General features: G+C 38.0%; 1 protein-coding gene across 1 annotated transcript in view; it reads right to left on the reverse strand.

The window, feature by feature from the left end:
• The window catches only part of ABLIM1 (actin binding LIM protein 1), a 284912-nt gene that overhangs the window by 130622 nt on the left and 130846 nt on the right, over positions 1-23444 (reverse strand). The window contains exon 4 of the mRNA XM_069099028.1: positions 20769-20878. Coding sequence (XP_068955129.1) covers positions 20769-20878 — 110 coding nt within the window. The remainder of the gene's footprint in view (positions 1-20768; positions 20879-23444) is intronic.

Consider the following 23444-nt stretch of genomic DNA (forward strand, 5'->3'; position numbering starts at 1 on the left):
GAACTGAAGATATTTATTAATTAAACAATGATTAAATATCTACTGGGTACAATGTACTCTACCTAGGACGTAAGGGGAACAAAGATAAAAAAAAATAGTATCTGCCGTCAAGGAGCTTACAGTTTACTAGGTAAAGATAAAAAAAAAAGTATGCACAGAAAATTACTACAAATTAGACTACATGATGTGAGCAAGAAAAAAAGTGCTATAAGTTTAGAAGAGGGAGAAATCATTTTGACTGCAGAGAATCAAATGAGATGGTCTGTGAAATACTCTGCATTTAACCAAAAGACCGTGTAGGCTTTTATCTAAACCATTTAGTACAGAGAAAAGAGAGCAAACCCAGAAAATCAGGGCCAATTTACTGTCGACCTGTTTTCTTTTCACATTCATGAATGTTCGGTGTTGCCAGGACTATCTTTAGCCTATAAATAGAAATGTATGAATTGACACAAAGTTGACCAGCTGGAGCACATTCAACATATTTTTCTACTTAAATGAGTTGCTTCAAGTGAGGCCACCATGGGTCATTTTTTAGAAGGTATCATTAGCAGGTAACATGGACGTAAGGTTAAATGCAAGAAAGCCAAAGACTGAGGTCAGTTTTGGGTCAATGAAATGTGAAACGACATCTCTATCCAGCTAGATCCGTTTCAATAACTGGATACAGGGTACTCTGCAATCCCTGGAACACTTCATTTCCATTAGTCAAGAAGCAATAACAAAACAATTGCTTCTCTAGGAGATTTTCAAAGACTCTCAAATGGGTGTGATATTTCCCCCCCAGTCTATGACATAGGTAATTTAAGGGCTGTAACTTGGTTATAGGACAGTCTTCCTCAGAAATATCCAAAGGTAACCTGTACAAAGAGGCAACTGGATAGAGGGCTAAGGTTTATAATGGAGTGTGTTCTCACAGAACCAAGCTGTCCACAATTACCATCATGCCTATTATTTGCTAAGTTAATCACATTCTTGGCCTAAATGTTGAAGTGAAAAAAAAAATTAAGCCAATTCTATGTCTCTCCTAAGCTATGATAAATGAGGCCCTTTTGTTGAGTTTGTAAAACAATATTGCTTGTCAAATACGTTTTCATCAGCCATAATAGCAATAAGGCAACATTAGAGTGGTCTTTTGCCTTACTTTATCTGCAGCCATACAAGGTTTCAGTTATCCAATGGTTGGAGATAACTACATATGTCTTCCTTCTCTTTTCTCCCTGAATAAATTTGAGTTGCCTTAATTTTTTTTGGCCGTCTTTCCCCCAAATACTATTATCTCTCAAAATATCAAATGTCTGTTTTAGAAGTAAGAAACCTATAAGGTCAGTGAGGAATATAGTGGTGCTAAAGTATTGTAAGTAATCTAATATAATTAACCTTTGGGATTCCTTACAAGTACAACATACATTATTATTGGATCCTTACCAGATGAAAAAAAAGTGCATCTAATCCCTAGTCTCCTTACAGCGTGTCACATAGCTAGCAGTATACTAGGCACTGTGGGTAACAGAAAATTGGAAGACATGTTCCTAGCCTGTGGTAGCCTATAGTCTTGATCCAAAACTATATATATATATATATATATATATATATATATATATGCATACATGTATGTATATATATATTTGCCTTTTGGAGGGCAATTGGGGCTAAGTAACTGGCTCAAGGTTACATGGCTAGTTTTTTTGTGTGGGTATTAAGTGTCTGAGGCCAGAACCGAACTTGGGTCCTCCTGACTCCAAGGCCAGCACTTTACTCACTGCGCCACCTAGCCGCCCCCAAAACAATATTGAAGTTCCGATTGTTTCTATAGACCCTGCAATATCACACAGTGAATTGTAAATACATGGGTTAGAGAAAAAAAAATTTTCTCCACTGGGGCAAACAACATGGTACAGTGAAAAGAACTGAAATTTGAAACTGGATTTGAATTCCAGTTCTATCACGTACTATCTGTGTGACCTTGAATAAATTGCTCAAACTGTCTTGGCTCCATTTTCTTCATCTGTAAAAGGAAACAGTTAAACTATATGACTTCTTACGTCCCTTCCAGCTCTAAATCTATGAGTCTATTATAATATGGTACATGGTACCTACTGGCATGGACTCCTTCATTGGATAAGTGGATAAGTGAACCACCTGCTCACTCTCTAGGCTAGTTTTTTCATACTAAAGTGGTCTTACACAAGAAGATCTGGGTTCCAATACCATGAAGTCACATTAAAACCCTTAAGTGATCCTAGGGATAAACTTTATTTTGTGGAAGATATACTTCTCTTATTCAACACTTTAGTTTTGAGCCCCTGCTGATATGTTTCTATTTCCATAAAACTAGCCACTAAAAATGATAATACTATTAGACCTCAAGCATAACCATTTGTTCAACAATAAAAGCAAAAGCACTAATAATCAATACTCCACATGTACTTGATAGAAAATAAATCCAAGAAAAATCAACACATAATAGTCTACACATAAATTTGGGTCATATTTTCTCAGTAGGTATGGGAGAGACTGGACACATATTTATAAAACCTGACTGGGAGATACATAACTGAGAAAAGTCCATGTTTTTTGCAGGTAATTCACAAGTTTGAAGTCTAGGCCATGATATCACTGATCCACTCAGGAGTATCTGTACCACACAAAGTCCCTGCCTTGACAATTGCTCTCCTCCTGGTCCTTACCATTCTTCTGTTAGGAAAAGCCTTCTACTCTCAAGATGATGAAGCACTGGCAAGTTTGTTTAGCTTACTGTCACCCTTAAAATGTTGTTGAGGAAGCATTATACTATTTTATAAACTAGATGCTCCTTTTAAGGTAGATTTTCAAAATTCAAAATTTATTAAGTTGGATCTCTCTGGACAAGGCAGACAAGTCTAGATTTACCAGAATTTTGCATTTTCCAATCATTACAGCCAATCAACTGCAAAACCTGGATTTCCCTTTTCTGCTTTTTCCTCTCACACCAGAGAGGGCAGCAGAGATCCACAGGTACCTTTATCATCTTTCCCAAGATAAAAGGTAATAAAGCACAATTTCAGCCTTCCAATGAGTATTCAGCCTTTATCTAGCCTATTGGAATCTAGGAGCTAAAGCCTTCCTGTTAGCTGATTCTCCTGATATTAGTTTCTACATATAGCTCTAGCAGGGCTGTCTTTTTTCATGCCCCTACTGAGTCATTTCTTCTGCTTAGTTGGTCTCTCCTGCCCATTCTTAACTCATCCTGCCAGGTTCTTCTACTTTGAATGGTTCAAATAAGTATCTCCTAAGATTTAGTGACTCACCTTTTCCTTATGGGATAAAAACTCATTAAATTTTATTTTTTGTAAGTTGTAAACCAATAGTCCTTATTTAATTATTTCATAATATTCAAAAAGTTATCTCACTTATTATTATTTTTTTAAGCAATTGGGGTTAAGTAACTTGCTCAAGGTTACACGGCCAGTTATTATTTCTGGGTGTGGTGCTGAGTATCTGAGCCCGGATTTGATCCAGGTCATCCCGACACTGGAGCCGGCGCTCTTACTCGCTGAGCCACCTGGCCGCCCCTATCTCACTTATTATTTTGTGAGTTTTAACCTGTTGCTTCACAGGGTTGTTATGAAGAAAGCAATCTGACAACCTAGAAAACACTACTGAAATATGTTAGTATAGTTATCTCAAGTATACTCAGGAATACTGATATGGAGGTCGAAAACATGTGGCCTTCTAGGTCCTTGGGTGCAGCCCTTTGACTGAGTCCAAGTTTTACAGAACAAATTCTTTAATCAAGGGGATTTGCTCTATGAAGTTTGGATTAAGTCAAAGGGCCACACTTGAGGACCTAGAGGGTCACATTTACTAAACAAGAGTAGCATTTGCAAGTGAAAGTCAAGAAGTAGACCACTCCTCAATTGCTCACAGACCATTGCTATATCCTAGCCTTGGGAAAGGCATGACAAGAAATATACTTTCAAAATTTTCCTAAGTGTATTTGTGCTAAGACATAAGCATTAACAAATCAATTATAAAGTTTAACCAAGTAAAAGCTTTGCAATAAATCTTTAACTGGACTTTGTCACCCAGGGTTGACTGGCTCTTGCCAAATAGGAAATCATGCATGAGTTGAAGTCAACTTCTTGGACTGCAAGCTCATTAGCAAATGCGAATGTTCCCTACACTATTCAAAATATGAAGAAAATAAAAGAAGGGGGTTATGTTTCAGTTTTACTGCTTTCCTCATATGACCAATTATGCAATCACTATATGATACAAGGTCATTATAAAGGCAAATCATACCTTTTCTGACATTTCAATGAAATCTCACTTCGGACTATAGGAGTCATTTTAAACATTTGCCTACTTGGAAACCAAAGTTGACCTGTTAAATTAATATTGTTAATAAATATTACAACCTAGAAGTCTAGTTCTACTCACTAAAAGTTTAAAGAAAATGTAGGTCTTTTTATATAAGATCTATGACCACTGAAATGAACATAATTTTTTGGTTCAATGTAAAAAAATCCCCCTCCCTGACCAATAATTCAAACTATCAAAAGGTTGAATAGATTGTTTCAGGAGATAGTGACATTTTATCTTTGGAGGTCTTTAAGCAAAGGTTGGATGAATCTTTCAAAATGTGTACAGTGGTTACCTGTTTCAGGTATGGACAGCTCTGAGGTCCTTTCCAATTTTGAGAGTCTATAATTTTACTGAGATATGGTTGTTTTTTTTTTTTTGGCTTTTTGGAGGGGGAAGGTAGGGCAATTGGGGTTAAGTGACTTGCCTAAGGTCACAAGGCTAGTTTTTGTGTTAAGTGTCTGAGGGTGGATTTGAACTCAAGTCCTCTTGACTCCAGGGCCAGTGTTCTATTCACTGTGAGACCTAGACACCCCCAACTGAGATACTTTCAAAACAATAACTGCATGGTCTTCTTCTAAAGCAAAAAGTGACAACTTGATACAATGGAAAGTGCTAGACCTGGAATTAGTAAGATAAGAGTTCATATCCCATCTCTTTGACTCATGAGCTTTATGATCACGGGTCAAGTCATCATCCATGAACCCGTTTTCTCATCTGTAAAACAGGGATCATAGAATTAAAATCTATGGTAAATCCTGAAATACTTTTCTTATAAAGGAAGCTCTGCAGTGGTGGTGTTGTGGGAGCATGATAGTCATATGATGTTGAAAAAAGCATTAATAAAACATAATAATAGACCAAAGGATCAATTATCCATTAATCTATCCAAAACCTTCTTGAAGCTACATGGTTTATTTTCAAATAGCCATGCAGACAAACAACTTATCTGATCTAAAAGGGCAGAAAAGTGAGCAAATCTAAATATAAGTCTAAAACTCGGAGAGAAGTCACTTGCACAAGATCACATTCCTAATTACTGGTATAGTAGAAATAGCATGAGACCTAGTGTTAGTTCATCAGTATTGTACATTAGTTCTAAAGATGGCATGCTTGCACAGGTTCTGGATAATGGACAATGCTCTAGCACTTTCCCCCTCACCAATGGAGTGGAGGACTGTGTGCTTGCTCCCATGGTTTTTAGCATGATGTTTTCAGCAATCTTGTCAGACACCTTCAACAAGTACGAAAAGGGCGTCAAGGTCAGCTACCACACTGATGGTAAATTGTCTAACTTGAAAAGGCAATAAGCCAAGACTAAAGTAGAGGGAGAGCTGGTGAGTGATTTTTTGTTTGCAGATGATTGTGCACTCAATGCGGCCTCTAAGGCCAAGATGCAGCAAAGTATGGATTGATTCTCTGTTATTTGTGCTAATACTGGTTTGACAATTAACACCAGAAAAGCACAGTCTTTCTACCAGTCAGCACCAGACCATCCATATGTGGAACCCTTGGTTATAGTAAATGGAGAAATACTGAATTCTGCAGATAAGTTCAATGACCTTGACAGTATACTTTCCAGGGATGTTGTCATCAACGACGAAGTTGATACATTCATTGCTAGAGTTGGTTCAGTGTTTGGGAAGTTCCAAAGGAAAAGTGTGGGTGAGAAGAGGTATTAGATTGCCTACCAAACTGAAGATCTACAGAGCTGTGCTGAGTTCACTGTTGTATGCCTGTAAACCTGGAGAGTGTACCAATGATGTGACAGGAAACTGAATTGCTTTCCATTTGAATTGTCTTAGGAAGATTCTGAAGATCACCTGGCAGATAGGTACTGCACACTGAGGTCCTTTCTCAAGCTAAACTGTCAAACATTCAACCTTTACTGCAGAGAGCACAACTCCGATGGGCTGGTCACACTGTTCAAATGTCAAATACATGCTCTTTTTTTTGAGGGGGGAAGGCAAGGCAATTGGGGTTGTGACTTGCCCAAGGTCACACAGTTAGTATGTCAAGTGTCTGAGGCTCGATTTGAACTCAGGTCCTCCTGACTCCAGGGCCAGTGCTTTATTCACTGTGCCACCTAGTTGCCCCTGTCAAACATACGTTTACCTAAAAGACTATTTTATGGAGAATTCACACAAGGCAAATGCTCACATGGAAGTCAGAAGAAATGATACAAAGACACTCTCAAGGTCACTCTGAATAACTTTGGCATCAATTGTATGTCATGGCAACACTGGTAAAGCACTGTCCTGCATGGCATATCTGCATCAAAGAAGGCAAAAGAAATGTGAGATGTGCAAATCTAGAGACATATCTACTCTAAATGGTCACATGGATTATTTCTGACCAACTTGTGGCAAAGCATTCCTGTTTTGTCTGATCTGATCAGCCACAGTAGAACACACCGTACCTTGACTCCAACACAGTGATGTCATTTTGGTCTTCTTCAGGAACAAAGAGCAACAAACAATCTCCTACTTGACTTTTAATTGATGCTTCTACCACCCTGCCCTGCCCCCCCCCCCCAGCCATGCCTGGAAATCTCTCTTCTTAGATTCATCAAATGGCTTCTTCTAAGATTGAATTCAAATCTTACTTTTTGCAGTAGGTTTTTCTTAACTCCTCTTTCCCCTCCCACTCCAATGCCTTTTTTATAAAATTACTTTACATTTACATTGTGTGTATATATATATATATATATGTATATATCATACATAGTTATTTGTATGCTATTTCCTCCTTTAGAATGTGCCCTCCTTGAGGGCAGGGACTTGATTTTTTTTTACTTGTAAAGGCAAAACTTAGCCATTAGAGTACAGTATTTGGAACTTGTAAGTACTTAATAAATTCTTATTCACTGATGTTGACTAATCTGAAGGATACCAATCTTAATCCTTCTTAAATAAACAGAAAATTGGACAGCATTTGGAAATTTCATTGCTGTCTAAATTATTCATTCCAACTCTAGCCATTTTTAAGCAGTGCCAAATTCAGTTCTCTGCGCATAGTGGGCATTGAATAATTATCTGCTAGAATTTAAAAAAACCCCACAACATTTCTGAAAGTCCTTACAATGAAAGAGGTGCAACAATTGATTTTCTATTGCAACAGAAAGCAGCTTATGGTGACTGACATCTTTAACCAATTTATCACCTCAATATGAAAACTGAATAATTTGCAGGTTACAACATTTAATGAACCTCTTTCCACATTAAAACTTGTTCCAGAACAAACTAGCTTTTAAACATCATAACTTAGTCCAGATTGCAGCATTACAGAGTCAAACTTTCTAACACAATTTGGAATTTCTTAACACAACCAGACATTAATCTAAAAAGATTGACCATTCCCTGGGGGAGAAAAAGACTTGGCAATAATTAGTTTCTTTACATTGGTGTCTGAGTCATCTCTGCATTGCAGGAAAACTGGATTCCCTACAATTGAAGATGTATTTATTCTGAAACTCACAAAAACATCACAGATTTGCAGAAGGAGGGAAAGCACCACATACACACACATACACATATATACATACATACATAAATACACATGTCCTTACTTTGGAGAGAAGGGGATCCTTTCAGGATAATTTTGGTCTGGGGCTCAGAAAAGAAATTATGAACTATTTCCAAAGGAAAACCATGCAGAAGATTAAGGCATGTGGAACTTCAGGTAAGTATCCAGGTAAATTTTGATTTTGTTTTTGTTCTGGAGAATCAGTCACATTCTTATTATCTAAAGTGACTGTGATTTCTCAGGAGAAAAATACACATCCTGCCAAGGCTGCCCCCTCAAACAGCTGCCTTTGAGTTGGGAAGAAATCCCTATAGGTGTGAATGTCTTCTCTGCAGACCTAAGGAAAGCATATTTTCCTACTGACACAGCAGCCCTCCAGCTGGCATAATACAAATAACTGTCTGATGGTCACAGACAACTAAAGAATGACTAGGAGGAGTACTCCACAGAGATCACCATTCTCAGATGAGGGCAGTATGTTAAGGTAGAGAAAAACATTGGATAATATCAGAAGTCCTGGATTCTGTTACTGGATCCAGCATTAGGTAGCTGAGATCTTGGGCAGTATCACAGAAATTCAGGCTTGGAAGGGCCTTTAGTGGTTCATCTGGTTCAACCTATGTCCCCCAAAGAATTCTATTTACCACACACCTGACAAAGGGTCATGAAGCCAGTTTTTTTTTTTTTTAAAGCAATTGGGGTTAAGTAACTTGCTCAAGGTTACACGGCCAGTTATTTCTGGGTGTGGTGGTAAGTATCTGAGCCCGGAGTCGATCCCAGGTCATCCTGACTCTGGGGCCGGTGCTCTTACTCACTGAGCCACCTGGCCACCCCTAAACAATTGGGGTTAAGTAAGTTGCTCAAGGTTAAACGGCCAGGTGTTTCTGGGTGGGCGCTAAGTGTCTGAGCCCAGATTCGATCCCAGGTCATCCCAACTCTGGGACTGGTGCTCTTACTCACTGTGTTACCTGGCCGCCCCTATGAAGCCGTTTTTGAAGACCTCAGATGAAAGAAGACCCACCTCTCCCAAGACAATCTCATTCATAATTGTTAGAAAATTTTTCTTTACCTCAAGCTTAAATCTGTCTCAGTAATTTTCACACAATGTGCCTAGGTCTGCCCTTTGGGAAGAAGTGATGACTTCTGGGTCTCAGTCTCCTAACACAGAATGAGGTCTTTTTCAGCTCTAAAATTCTAAGATTTCTGACTCTGTGGTATTAGATGAGGACTTTTTACAAGGCAGCTAGGTGGTGCAGTGAATAAAGCACTGGCCCTGGACTCAGGAGGACCTGAGTTCAAATCCAGCCTCAGACACTTGACATATGTACTAACTGTGTGACCTTGGGCAAGTCATTTAATCCCAATTGCCCTGCCCTCTAAAAAGACCAAAAAAAAGATGGATGAGGACTTTTTAATATGGAATGATGAAGGCTGAGAGGTGTAACAACCAAATTTTAAAAAAATTAGGAAGAATAAAATTATTTGTTTAGTCAAATCCTGAAATTCTAGAATGAAAGGGCATTCTATGGCAAACTGAGTGGAAAAGTAGAGGGCAGGTAAAACTACTTCATGTAATAGGTATTAAGATTACAGAACTTAATACCTTTAAGAAGAGTTAAAAACAGTAAACAAATGGATTAAGGAAAGGCTTTTGACAAATTTATGAAGGACAGAACCATAGGTGTCTCCTAAGAGAAGAAGCTGGTATGTAATTACCTTTTAAGGCTGACATCAGAGAGGAAAACCAAATCCTTTCATGACATATTGCCTGAGGTCCTGATGGATAGCAGAATTCTGGGTTAGATGTACAACATGTCTGTTGTATTGTCTGTCTGTCTCCAAATTTACAAATTTTATGATCTTGCACGTAATAAAAAGCCTTGTCCTATCAAATATCCCTCAGGTCTGAGCTTCTGGGTACAATCTTCCAAAGTAAATAGGACTGGGTCAAGGATACAGAATAAAAAGGAGACCAAATTGTCTTAAAAGACACCAAATTAAATAAGTTTTTATTTATGTCTTTTGTGTTTTATATCAGTTAACCTCAGAATTCTTCCCCCTCTCCAACAGTCATCCCATATAATAAATAGTATTTTAAAGAGGAAAAAAAGTCAGCATAACTGATCAATATATTGAAAAGGTCTGAAAATTTATGCAAGGTATACACTTGTGGATGTTGTGTCCTCTCTTTTTCTTCGTTAGAGTTATGCTTGATCTTTATAATTTTATTATATTCACTCTTGATTTTTGTGTATGGTTGTTCTTTCCATTTATACTTGTGTAGTTATTATGTATATTGTTTTCTTAACTCTGCTTATTTCACTCGGTATCAGTTTGTGTCAATCTTTTCCCTGTTTCTCTGCATTCATAACAGTAATAATTCCATTACATTCATGATCTACAATTTGCTTTTTCCCCAAACAATGGGCATGGACTTTGTAGGAACCTAAATTTTCACTTCCTGAATAGCAGTTCAGGTAGAAGGCAACCTTAAAATTTTATAGATAAATTAGTTGCAGTAGATGCAAAGAACCAGGAATCTTAGCTTTGTTCCATCAGATAAACCTTTTAATTAATCATGTATGCATGAAGCAGATGAATGCCCCTCCCAAGTATTTCTAGGATTCAGTACTGTGTGAATCTGAGGCCCTTGGCCTTACTGGAATGGCTAACTCAGAGTTAATGGAAATTATGTCCATTGCAGACATTTCAGTATAGGAAAGGGGTGAAGAACCCATTCAGCTTTACAGAATTTCAAATTTATAAGAGATTTTATTAGCCTCCTAGTCCAATGTATACCTGAAAAAGAATTCCCTCAACTAGAGAAGTGGTCAATTCAGCCTTTGCTTGATGAACTTCAACAAAGGGAAATTCGCTGTCACCAGAGGTTGCCAATTCCATTTTTTTAATAGCTCTAATGATAGGAAAGTTTTGTTTGTTTCAATACTCAAAGGGATCTGTGATCTGATCAATGTACGTATTGCCTCTAATGACAAAGACCTAAACTGATCCAGGCAATTTTTGTCCTCCCATGTTTGCCCTATGTTCACATGCCCAACACTGAACCCATGATGGGTTCATCCAACATGCTGGAAGTTTTCCTCATCTTCTCTTGACATCATGAGGCTACTGCTGGAGCACATGGGCTCTTCATTGCTTCTTCCATGTACTTACCATGTGACTAGGCTGCCTTCTTTTTTAGATCATGTTTCTATGATGATATCCTTTATTTACCCTTAGTTCCTTGTTTGTTATGTACTGCCTCTCCATTGCTCTCTGACTGATACTAATCTTTAATTCCTCAAAGACAGGAATTTTTCACAACTCTTAGCTGTATAACCACATTAGTAGATGTTTGCATGTTATAGTCTTTTGGTTCAGGGTGAAGTTGGGGGTCATTAAATAACCTTTTTTTTTTAAGGTAAATCCAACTGATTTTCCTTGTTTGATTTTGGGCCCAAATTGCTGTCCTTTTGCAATATCGTCACGTAAAAAATATGTGCAAGACAGATAGAGATGTGTACACATGTATGTATACATATATGTATAAACATATATTTACACTCTGATACATACCATACACAAATCTAACACCTCCCCACCACCATGTATGTTATTCATCTAACTGCATTGAATGCCCACAGGTTTGGGCCAGGAATCAATAAACTATGGCATATAAGCCAAGTACAACCTACTGTCTGTTTTTTGTATAGCAGTTAAAAAAGTCTTGTCAGTTTTTTTATGTTTTAAAATAAAGCTTTATCATATTTAAAAAAATGTAAAAACCATTCTTAACTTATGGTCCATACAAAAACAGCCAGTGGGCATATTTGGCCCTCAGGTCACAGTTTTCCAACACCTGGATGGGACAATAGAGGTTCTTTATCTACTCAGTTTTTCCTATGTAGATGGTCAAGGCAAATTCTTTTGGTTATGGATGTAGTAAGAAGACTCTACAATGTTCCTTATATCAAGCCTACATTTGCCTCCTTAGTTTCCATGATTCCTAGTTCTCTGCCCTCTGAGACTAAACAAAACTGGTGCAAACCCTCTTCCATATGACAACCTTTAAAAAGCCTGAAGATAGCTGTCATGTCTCCTATAAATCTTTTCTCTGCCACCACAAAGGGCTGAAACTTTCAGAAGGTGAGCTGAGTTAGATAATGAGCATGTAGACACTCCCTGTAGGTTATCTCCTGTATTGATCTTCTGGCTTTAACTCTCTTACTGCTGCCCCTCCATACCGACTCCACCTCAAATTCTCTTGGATTTCATCAATCTAGAGAAACCCAGGTTCCTGAGGAGACTGGCCTTTATTTTAGCTTGCTTAGATCTTGATGTAGACTCCACTCCCATTTTCCCAAGGAGGAGATAGCTTTCTTTCCACAAAACCCTCATCCTAGCTTTAGCATTGCCTTAAGCACTAGCATGTGTTGTTTCCATGATGGATAAAGATGGGAATAAACTCGTAAGCAGGCTGCATGGCGTGGGGAAACTAAAAATGGCATCAAGGAGCTCCACAAACAACAATACTGCATATTACAACTGGATCAGGTCCCTGAGGACCTGGCTAGAAGGTAGGTAAAGTAGAATTTCACACCCTATAGTCTCTCATCCTGACCATGAGAAGCAAAATCTTGGTTTAGGCAGTAGGTGAAATCAATAGTCTTGCCCACAGTCTTCTTAACTCTTTCACTAATAAGGTGAAAGTTTGTAAGGTTCTTGATCCAGTGTGAGTTGTTCATGGACCTCAAATCTTGGGGATCTCCATGATCTAGGCAAAGGTGGACCTTGTTCCCAACTGGCAGGGCAAAACCCAATCTTACAGAAAAAGGCAACAAGAGGTAACGGAAGAGAGAGGAACATAAAAATCAGGAAATCTAAAGTGTAAATCCCATCTCAGATACTTAACTAGCTGTGTGACATTGAGCAAATCACTTAACCTCTCTAGGCTTCAGTTCACTCATCAGGAAAATGAGGGGGTTGAACTTGAACACCTGAAAATCTTCCAAAGGCTTTCTTCTAGCTCTAAATCTATGAAAAGATAACTCCAATTGAAAATATGAAGTGTTCCTCCAGAAGACTTTTGACACCTACCTACCTTAGGAACTAAGATTTCTAATAAGCAGATCTGGTAATTCTAGCAATATACAAGTACCTTGGTTAAATATGCAAACTCCCTTTGGACCCTAATCCAGAAATTGTCACAGAATACTGATGCCTCCGTGTAATGGAAATGCAAATTTAAAGATCTTCCCTGCCCCTAGGCTAAAGTGCACCTGGAGACTGGGGTGGGAGGCTTGTTTTTCAGTTGATACTTTTTGATTGGCCAGTGGGTCCAAAAGGTTGTTACATTCTCTGAGCCAGGAGAAGGCTATATAAGCCCTGATGTGTAGCTTTGTTTTGGGACTCACTTTGAGAAGTGTTCTGTGATTTGATCTGAATTCTGGGAAGCCGTTGTTGAGAGTCCCCTGGCTCTCTTTGAAAAACCCAGATGTGGAAACCCAGATGTTGACTGGGTATGGATGTAATGGTTGGACAGTTTGGAAAGCTGTCTACTTGATCTGTTAATGTCTTGATAATTCTGTCTGTATATTTTGAAGTTTGGGGTGCTGACCTTTTTCCCCTGAACAAGGTAAACGATATATGTCTGACTGATTAAAGTAAGCTTGTTAACCCATTTTGAGTTGCTTTCCTTTAACAAAGCAGATCCAAGAACCTGTGGTAGCTGCAAACCCTGAGGATGCTTTGGGTGCTTGCTGCTACAAAATGGCATCACGAACAGGATCTGCAGAGTAAAAGGAAAGTATGGGGGCTGGGATAATCGTTTATTTCCCAGTTGTGGTAGCTGTGACTCTGTGGAGCCATGGACCAGGAGAGAAGAGTGGCCTGTATGCAGACTTCGCTGAGCTGAGAGCAGGAATGGTGAGCTGCCTGCATCGGGACCTGGGCAGAAGCCAGGAGCGGCTGCTGCCTGCAGGAGGAGAAGGAGCCCAGGAGTTCGGAATTCAGCCACAGGAAAAGATAAGAACTGAGCAGCAAAGCAGGGGCACTGAGTGTGTTTCCTGGCTGCATCCCACAGTTTGGGACCCAGGGGGAGGATGGACTGGTGACTATGGTGGGTGGGATGAAGTGCCTTGGATCCCCAGGGACCCCACCTTGTTGGTTTTGTTGCCCAGCCCCCTGTCTGTGCTTGGAGGCAGGGGCTGGAGCTGTGTGAGGGGAAGGATACCTCTTCCCCCCTCCCCCCCAGAGAACTTTATTTGAACTCTTGTTTTCAATTGAAGTAATAATGCTATGTACTTTGTGTTTGTTTAAGGCCCAGTGGCCACTTTGGTAACTTTAATTCTGTACTTTGAAAATGTGACCTGAGAGATGTTTAATGCTAATTCAAAAATAAATTGTCTATGCTATGGGCATGAAAGATCTTGGGGCCGAATGTAATAAGAATGTAAATTTTAAAGATCTTCCCTGCCCCTAGGCTAATGTGCACCTGAAGCCTGGGGTGGGAGGCTTGTTTTTCAGTTGATACTTTTTGATTGGCCAGTGGGTCCAAAAAGTTGTTACATTCTCTGAGCCAGGAGAAGGCTATATAAGCCCTGATGTGTAGCTTTGTTTTGGGACTCACTTTGAGAAGTGTTCTGTGATTTGATCTGAATTCTGGGAAGCCGTTGTTGAGAGTCCCCCGGCTCTCTTTGAAAAACCCAGATGTGGAAACCCAGATGTTGACTGGGTATGGCTGTAATGGTTGGACAGTTTGGAAAGCTGTCTACTTGATCTGTTAATGTCTTGATAATTCTGTCTGTATATTTTGAAGTTTGGGGTGCTGACCTTTTTCCCCTGAACAAGGTAAACGATATATGTCTGACTGATTAAAGTAAGCTTAAAACCCATTTTGAGTTGCTTGCCTTTAACAAAGCAGATCCAAGAACCTGTGTGAGCAGGCACCTTGGGGTGATTAAGTCCTAAATTGCTAAGTTCTAGCAATGGTGGATTTAGAGGCCCTTGGAAACTTTATATTTGAATAAATTATATTGGACTTGGTCTGGCAGACAGAAAGTGTGCTCTAGCAAACCCAAGTCACCCCAATGTCAATCAAAACAATAAATAGGGACTTCAGTCTAGATCAGTGATCCATGAGACTAAATAAGCTCTGATAGATTTGCATGAAGAAACAATGAAAAGTACTAAGTTTGATTATAAGCAACTGCCTTCTCTTCCTAGTAATGCTGGGGATCAATGGGTTGGCACTAAATAAACCTGATACTGAGAAAGACATGAGAAAATCACATTCTTTTTTAAATTTTCTTTTTGGAGGGGGAAGGCAGGACAATTGGGGTTAAGTGACTTGCCCAAGGTCACGGCTAGTTTTGTGTTGTGTCCAATGCCGGATTTGAATTCAGGTCCTCCTGACTCCAGGACTGGTGCTCCATTCACTGTGCCACCTAGCTGCACCAGAAAATCATATTCTGCTTTCATTTTTGCCAGATCAAAGAACAGAACAGAATAGACATGTCACACCATGGTTTTAGGGAAGATGTTGAGTCAAAGCCCCACCCAATTCAAAGACTATTAAAGTATCTTCAGTATGGGTACATTCATGACTTCATCCGAATAGGTGAACTGGACCAGACTATGACCACATTAACATATTAGCATAGGGTGGGGACAGAATTACACATGGGCACCATAAAAGACCAAAGATTATGGGAAGGAGGTTGAGTTTACCAATCAACTCAAGGACACTTCTAATAGAATACTTCCTTATCCTTATTGACTTGATCTCTCTCATTCTTGCCATTGGTATCTTCTATCATTGGATTTTGGTTTCCTGGAGGAAGTCAGGTTTCCAGACCTTTGGTTTATGCTCATCTAGATTCTAATTTGGACTTTGTCTATCTTTCACCAAAATACATTTGTGGATTATTAACCCTATTCTCAGGGAAGCTAGGTGACTCTTGGTTAGAGTGCTGGGCCTGGAGTTAGAAAGACCTGAGTTCAAATCTAGTCCCAGACACTAGTCGTGTGATCTTGGGCAAGTCACTTAACTCTATTTGCCTCAGTTTCCTCTTACGTAAAATGAGCTGGAGAAGGAAATGACAAACTACTCTAGTATGTCTGCTAAGAAAACCCCAAAGGGTTGGACCCAAACAGTTGGACATGACTGACCAATAACAGCAAACCCTACATCCCCATCCTGATGGTCTTAAGTGAGATTTCAATTTACCACACATATATGTCTATTCTTTTTCTTCTCTTGGGTGTATATACTAACTCTCTGTGAAGAATTAATAATGATAATAATAATTTATAGGGAGCTTTAAGGTTTGCAAAGTACTATACAAATATCATCTCATTTTATCCTAAAAAAACCAAAACCCAGCCCTATGATAAGTTATTATTATATTCATTTTACAGAGGGGGAAATTGAAGTAGACAGACATTAAGTGACCTGCCCAGGGTCACACAGTTACTAAGTGTCTGAGGCTGGATTTAAATTCAGGTTTTCTTGGGCTAAGTTCCATCACTCTATCCACTGTGCCATCTGGCTGCCATATTATGGAATGTTACATATTTCCTACATTCTTCCATTCCATTCAATTAAAAAAAAACCCAATATGTTTAAAATCCATTACTTTGGATCTTCAAAGATGTATAAGATATGGTTACTGCCATCCTTGAAGAAATCATAGGCTTACCGAGGAGACAAGACATAAGCAGAAGAAAGAGTTAAGCAATATAAGGCTGTAGAAATGACTTTGGCAGTGAATACTAAGAGGAATACTCATACATATGACCATCACTAGCTTTGCCAACAATTTTTCTGGAACAAGGAAAGCACAAGAGTAAAACAATATTATCTTGTAGCCCTAATATTAGTAGCATTAATATCAACAACTCACTTTTATATACCATATGAAGGTTAACAAGCAATTCCCTCACAACAGCTGTGAGGTAGATACCAAAATTTTTCTGCATCAAATAGAAAAGGAAATTAATTGAAAGTCTCTACCTCCCCTGGAGAGCTACCTGATAATTTTCCCACTCTTGAAACCAGAATGAGGATCTTTAAATACAACAATTTAAATTTCTTCTCAGCCAAGAATTTTCCCTGACACTTGTAGAAGTTCCTATTGCAGACTGAATAGCAATCATGCTATAGTTATCAATAGTAGAGATAGAAAATGAAGGGAAGATTATTCCCTGAAGTCACAAAGATGGGCTTGGATATATGTGTGAATGTTTAACATGTTGATCAACTAACTCACACTGAATCAGTTGCCAGTCAGACATACTCATGATGGGGAGAGCATCGTAAACCAGCAGCCTACAAATGTCAAAGAAGCCTAAAGATAAACTGAATGGCATAAGAAATGACAATCCCAGCACAATGTCCTCCAGTTCCAGAGTGCTCCACAGCAGTTACTGGTATCTATGTCTCTAACACAAATGGGGATTCAATCACTCATCAAATTACTTGTAAAGTGCTTGGAGAACTGAATGAAATTAAGCTTTAGGGGATTGTGTTCACTACTGAAAGAAGCTGGCTAACATGTCACTGCATATTCTAAGCAACATAGAGAAGGAAAAGGAGAAAAAAAAGTAATGATAATATAACTTTATACCCCCATAGCGCTTTACACTTCAGACAGCACCTTCCTGACCCTTAACTAAAAGTATTCTTATTTCAACCTATGTCCATTAAGCACAATCACTTCTGAAACTGAGATAAGGAATCAATTATAGAGAAGTAATGGTATGGACCTATGAAATAGCCAATTAATTGAAAACAAATACCTTTTACTCCTGATTCAACTGAGGTTATATTACACTGGACCCAACAGCAGGTTTCTGTAACCAAGGAATGTTAACTTTTTTATTCTGCCCCTTGATTTCTATGAATATATCCAATAGTCTAAATTATTCAAGTTTATATACAAGAGAGGCCTAATGCATGGCACCCATATAACTGTATATAAATATGTTACATCTTTATTCAGCTAATCCCAAGGACAAATAAGGGTTTTTCCTATTGAATTGATTCATATTTCAGCATAACACTTGCTTCTTTCATCCCTTCTCCCAGTTTGTCCTCTTCTCCTCTCTTTCTTCCTTCCTGCTCCCCTCTCCTCCTACCCTGTCATGAGACTCTATTTGATTATAAGGTAATTCTGAGAAACTTACAAGAGAATGGATTTTGGGAGAAAAAGACTTTTTTTTCTTTTTGTTTTTCTTCTTAAAAATAGAAACCAATTGTAAAAAAAAGGAGAAAAAAGACATTAGATAACTGATGATTTATTGAACTCATTGAATGCTATCAAAGTAGAATGAAAATGTTTCACACTAAATTAAGCCACTGGTCCCAACAGGAAAGCTTGGCCCAATGTAAAAACAACCATTATTTTAAATAGGAACTAAAATTTGTTCAGAATGACTTTTAAAAATACCCCCCCAACGATTATTTTGGTACATCTTTCTTTATGCTCTGAGTTTCATAAACATGCTGGAAATACTGTGCTCATCTTTATTTTGAACTCTGCCATATGTATTTGTTTGAATATTATGTTTTTATCGGAGAAAAAAAAATCTCATATACATATATACATATGCACAGGCAGCTAGGTGGTGCCATAGTGCATCGAGCACTGGGCCTGAAGTCAGGAAGACTCACCTTCCTGAGCTCAAATCTGGCTTCAGACACTTACTAGTAGTGTGGCCCTGGGCAAGTCACTTAACCCTGTTTGTCTCTGTTTCATCTGTAAAATGAGCTGGAGAAGGAAATGATTTACACCATTCCAATATCTTTGCCAAGAAAATCCCAAGTGGGGTTATGGAGTCAGACACAACTTGAACTGATTAGACAGTAACAACACTTGCACAAGACCAAGGCTGTTTGAGTAGCAGGTTCATTTACAAAAACACCTCCCCCTCCCCGCCATGATTTCCTAACATATCACATAAATCACACACTGATAGAAAAGACCTAAAATTAATGACAAAGGGGTTTCGTTGGTTGTTTGCTTGAATTGTAGGAGGATTTAGGTTTTGAATGGGTCTGTGTTTTTGTGTTTAATTATTATGGACTCATTATCTAGGTAATACACTGTTGGATTGCTCAGACAGGTAAACTCTAGAATTTATGACAAGAACTTTATGATAATTCAGCCAAATAATCCTTGTCAGAGTTTCCTAAAGCAGATAACTACCAATTCCCACAAAATAAACATAGACTAAAAAAAATATTTTAAAATGCTTTTCCTCCTAAGGGGACTAAAAACTTCTTCCAATGGGTTTTGGTCAATTTACCTTAAAGGTATATATCCAGAAAAAAACCAGTGTGAGGCTATCCAGTAGCCTACTAGTTGTGATGGGGGGGGGGGTGATAATCTGTCCTTTTTTTCTCCTTGGAAGGAGGGGACTAGAGTAAGGGAAATATAAGAAAGATAGTAGCCTAAGATGGAACTCCTGCCTATTGGGCTAGGGCTGTTGTCTGCTTAGGTACAAGCTGGTCAACACAGGCTTCTGTTAGTGAATGGTACTTAACATTCTATCTCTAATAGACTTTCATCCTTCTTTGCAGAATGAACACTTGGAGAAAATAAATACAATTTATGAGTTAATTCCTAAGGGTCAAACCAATTATTTTGAATAACTCTCCTCTTAACTCTCCGACTACTTACTACCCTCCACTTTGCTTTGTAGTCATTTGCGTAGATGCCTTATTTCTTTCTTTGAAACTATAAGCTCTTTCAAAGTAGGAATCCCATTTTATCATATTTACATCCTTCCCAGTATACAGTATCATGCTGAATATATATATTCACCGAAGGTTTGAGGAACAAGGTGCCCTTTTATCCTCATAGTCCTCTCCCTTTTCCCCAATCCCCCACTGGGGAAAAGAGCCTGCAAATGTTGCTTGGGTTAAATCATTTTAATATTTAACAAGTGACAAAATGTTTCCTTTGATCCAAACAAGAATTGGAAATCACTTTATGTCCATTAATCAAAACCACAGAAAATTCCTTTGTCACCAAAGCAGCTTATTACGTACTTTTAAACTGAGGCTTACAGGGCTGAAATGATTTACTTGAGGCTTTGCAAGGGATTGGAAAGAACCAGAGAAGAGAGAATAGTCAGTTTCCATTTTTACTTTCTAATTCCACATGTGATAACCTCATGAAGGAGTAGAGGCAAGACCCTGTTATAAGCTCCTTGTTTGTAATTAAGCATACAGGACTACACCACCTGCAAGGGACCGACTCACCCTTGCAAACTTTATCTAAGAGAGAAGAGACAATATAACCCATTCTTTTCACTTAGATAAAACTGGTTTAGTTTGAATGTCCAAGGTTCAAGAAACAGTCATTTTGGGGGCAACAAATAAAAACTCTCCAGCTGAGTGAAAACTGAATAGGTTGAGCATAACTTGCCAAATTTTTCCAAGTTTGTCTATTGGTTGCTATAGTGATAGCTCCTGCTTTCTCTGAGGCTGTTTCCAGCTTTTTCATATCTAAACCTCAAAAGTCCAAAACTGTGGCACTTTTCTAAGGAGGACTTTAGTAACTCGAGCAACTCGCTCATCTTCATGCTCTCACAGATCAGCCTGACGTCTACCTCCTCCCTAATTTGTTCCTCTGAAAATAAATATTTTCCACAGAAGGGATTTCATTGCACAAAAAGCTTTCAATGAGTTACACATTTACAACCAGGAAGATAGCTAGAATAATTTTGGTTATTACCAAAAGAGAGTTTCTCAAAAGTAAATTAACTACTAGTCTCTTTACTGCTAATGAGACCTGTATCAACACTCTTTCAGTAACAAAAATATAAGCCAACTATGTTGAAAATTATATCCATTTGTGGAGAAAAAGGCTAGAGAGAACTATAAGGATACTTACTGCTGGAGCTCAAGACCTCTTTATGGCTGGAAGACATTGGCTGAGCACAGAGTTGACAAAGACAGTCCCTTCCATTGAAGGTAACTCGGTCTCCAGGTGGAAACGGGCGTCTGGAAACAGAAAGACATTGTAGTCAAGGTTATTCCAGTGATTCAAGTCTTTTCTCTTACTCCTTCAGTTTGCTGCCCTCTGGGGCAAAATAATGTCTTAGAAGTACACCAGCCAAAATGCTTGAAATGCAGTCTTGATCAAGACAGCCAACTGGAACAAATCCAATTCCTAAATGCACCTCATTTAGGAGAAAAAGGGGGTTATAGGAGCTGATGCTTTCATTTCAAAAAAAGGACCATCTAAATAGTAAAATAGAAAAAATTTTACTTTGACTTCCTATCTTGAATGATATCTCAATGTGTCTCTGAACAGCATGTGACAGGAAATTTTCAGCTGACAGGTCTTTCAAGAATAAGGGATTTTGAATACCATGAATTCTTGCTAAATACTTAAGGCCTCTCCCTGAGAGATGCCAAAAAATTTATGTATTAACTACTTTAGGTAACTGAAACATCACTAGAAAACTAGAAAATTAAAAAGCTCCTTCACTGAAATCAGAGCTATCTCTGATGCCTGAGATTGTTAACAAAAAATTCCCATGATGCCTGGGATGTCATTTGCTTAAAAATGTGGATCATATGAGCACAACGAATCAGACTCACTATTAATAGATGACATTTATTTGATAAATTAGCTTTAGTTTCTTTCAGAAAGACAAATGTTGAAGAGTATCATTGAAATTTCATTTTTACCAATATTCAAAAGCTGCAATTCATTTTGCAAACTCTCAATCTCATGCCAGTTGTCTGATATATTTCTCTTTGCCTCCTGCTGCCTCTCCCCTAAGCTTCAATTCAGTGGCAGTCTACATGCTATTTTTTATAGTTATTAAGCAAATATTCCACATATATTTTCTCTGCCAGATTATTTACTTCTAGGTTATACTTGGCCAATTCACCAACAGAATTCATTATTGTGAATTTCTAAAGGCAATATCATTCTCTGTGTGATACTGCCATTTAGTAAATAGTTCTAAAACCTGCAAGACAAACCATATCAGCACGTCTTAGAACAAACTACAATTAAGCCAAAGAATAGCCTGAAGTTCATTAAGATAAGTATTTACTTTAATAAGTGTTCTTATTTTCCGTAGTTGCTGATGGTTTCAAACCCTGTCCAAATACTATAATTGTTCATTGTTATTGGTTGTTAAGTGTAATAAACCAAAGGATACATTTGGAGTAGCAAAATTACTCTTAATGCTTGACTATTATCATGTATATGTGCATTGAGGAAAATTTCAAGGTAAATGTCAAATCAAACATAGCCCAAGCCATAGACAAGTTTTCTCTAATGTTCGTTCACCAATGCAGAATAGACATTAAAATAAGTAAAAGCCCCACTCTGTCCAGTCCTTGTATTAGACAAGCATAGAATTAATCTTGCCTGGAATGAATCTCAAATGGCATCTATAGGGAGAACATATAGGAGCTAAAGGGTCATTCTCTTTAATACCTCGTTTCAGTTAATACCTATTATATACAATAAATGAAGAATACAGGCTCAATATATTCCTGTCCCACTCAAACCTAAAATTTTAGATTTAAAGCCTATATGAGCATGTCTCTGCTATATTTACAAAGAGTTATTATTATACTCTGTGAAATATCAATGAAAACTAAGTGGAATATAATTCTTAAGATGCAAAGAATTCTCTTGATTCATTCAATGAAATGGAATTTCAATTCTCCTAGAGCAACAGAATAATAGAGCTAGGATTAATCCACAATAAAAAATATTTATTAAGCATTTACTATGAGTTAGGTGCTGAGGATGCAAATAAGAGTGAAACAATTTTTACTCCCAAGGAGCTTACATTCTAAGAGAGGTATCAGAGGTCATTTTACCTAATCCAATCATTTTTTAGACATGAGAAACTAAGTTCATAAAGTTCTAGTTTGATGCTTCATTTTCATGTGGAAGTGACCATGGGTTTCTGAGGGCTATGGTAGCAGAAAAATGAGCTCTGGGAAGTTCTATTAAGTTGGAAAGGCTTCAAGCATGATTGTAGTATCATATTAAGTCTACTGTCCAAGGACCAACCTAGTAAAGTCTGGAAAGGTTCATTACTAGCAGATTAGCTACAAGGTAAGCAAATCTTTGATTATGACAACATATAAAATAAAGACATTTTATGTTAAAAAAAATCCTTTTTTTCTGTGCAACCTGTTTGTACTTCTGAATTGACAGTGGCGGAATTTTATAGAGAGGTAAGAAAGTGCTAAGAATTGCATAATTTTTAGATAATCACTGAAAAATTCTGCTGCTGGTCCTCTAAATGTTAAGTTTGTTCAATGACTATACCTGTGAAAGTACTGAACTATATTAACATCGACATTTTAAATTATAAACAAATCCAGAAGTTAAAAAAAATTTTAATTAAGTTGGATGGGTCATGAATTTTCTTTATAGATATTAACAATTGGAAGAATTGGGGGTGGCTAGGTGGCACAGTGAATAGAGCACCAGCCCTGAAGTCAGGAGGACCTGAGTTCAAATTTGGCCTCAGACACTTGGCACAAAAACTAGCTGTGTGACCTTGGGCAAGTCACTTAACCTCAATTG

This window comes from Petaurus breviceps, unplaced genomic scaffold (genome assembly GCF_028583685.1).
Source record: "Petaurus breviceps papuanus isolate PSGF00001 unplaced genomic scaffold, PetGlider_PUasm1.0 37, whole genome shotgun sequence".
NCBI classification, from domain to species: Eukaryota; Metazoa; Chordata; class Mammalia; order Diprotodontia; family Petauridae; genus Petaurus; species Petaurus breviceps.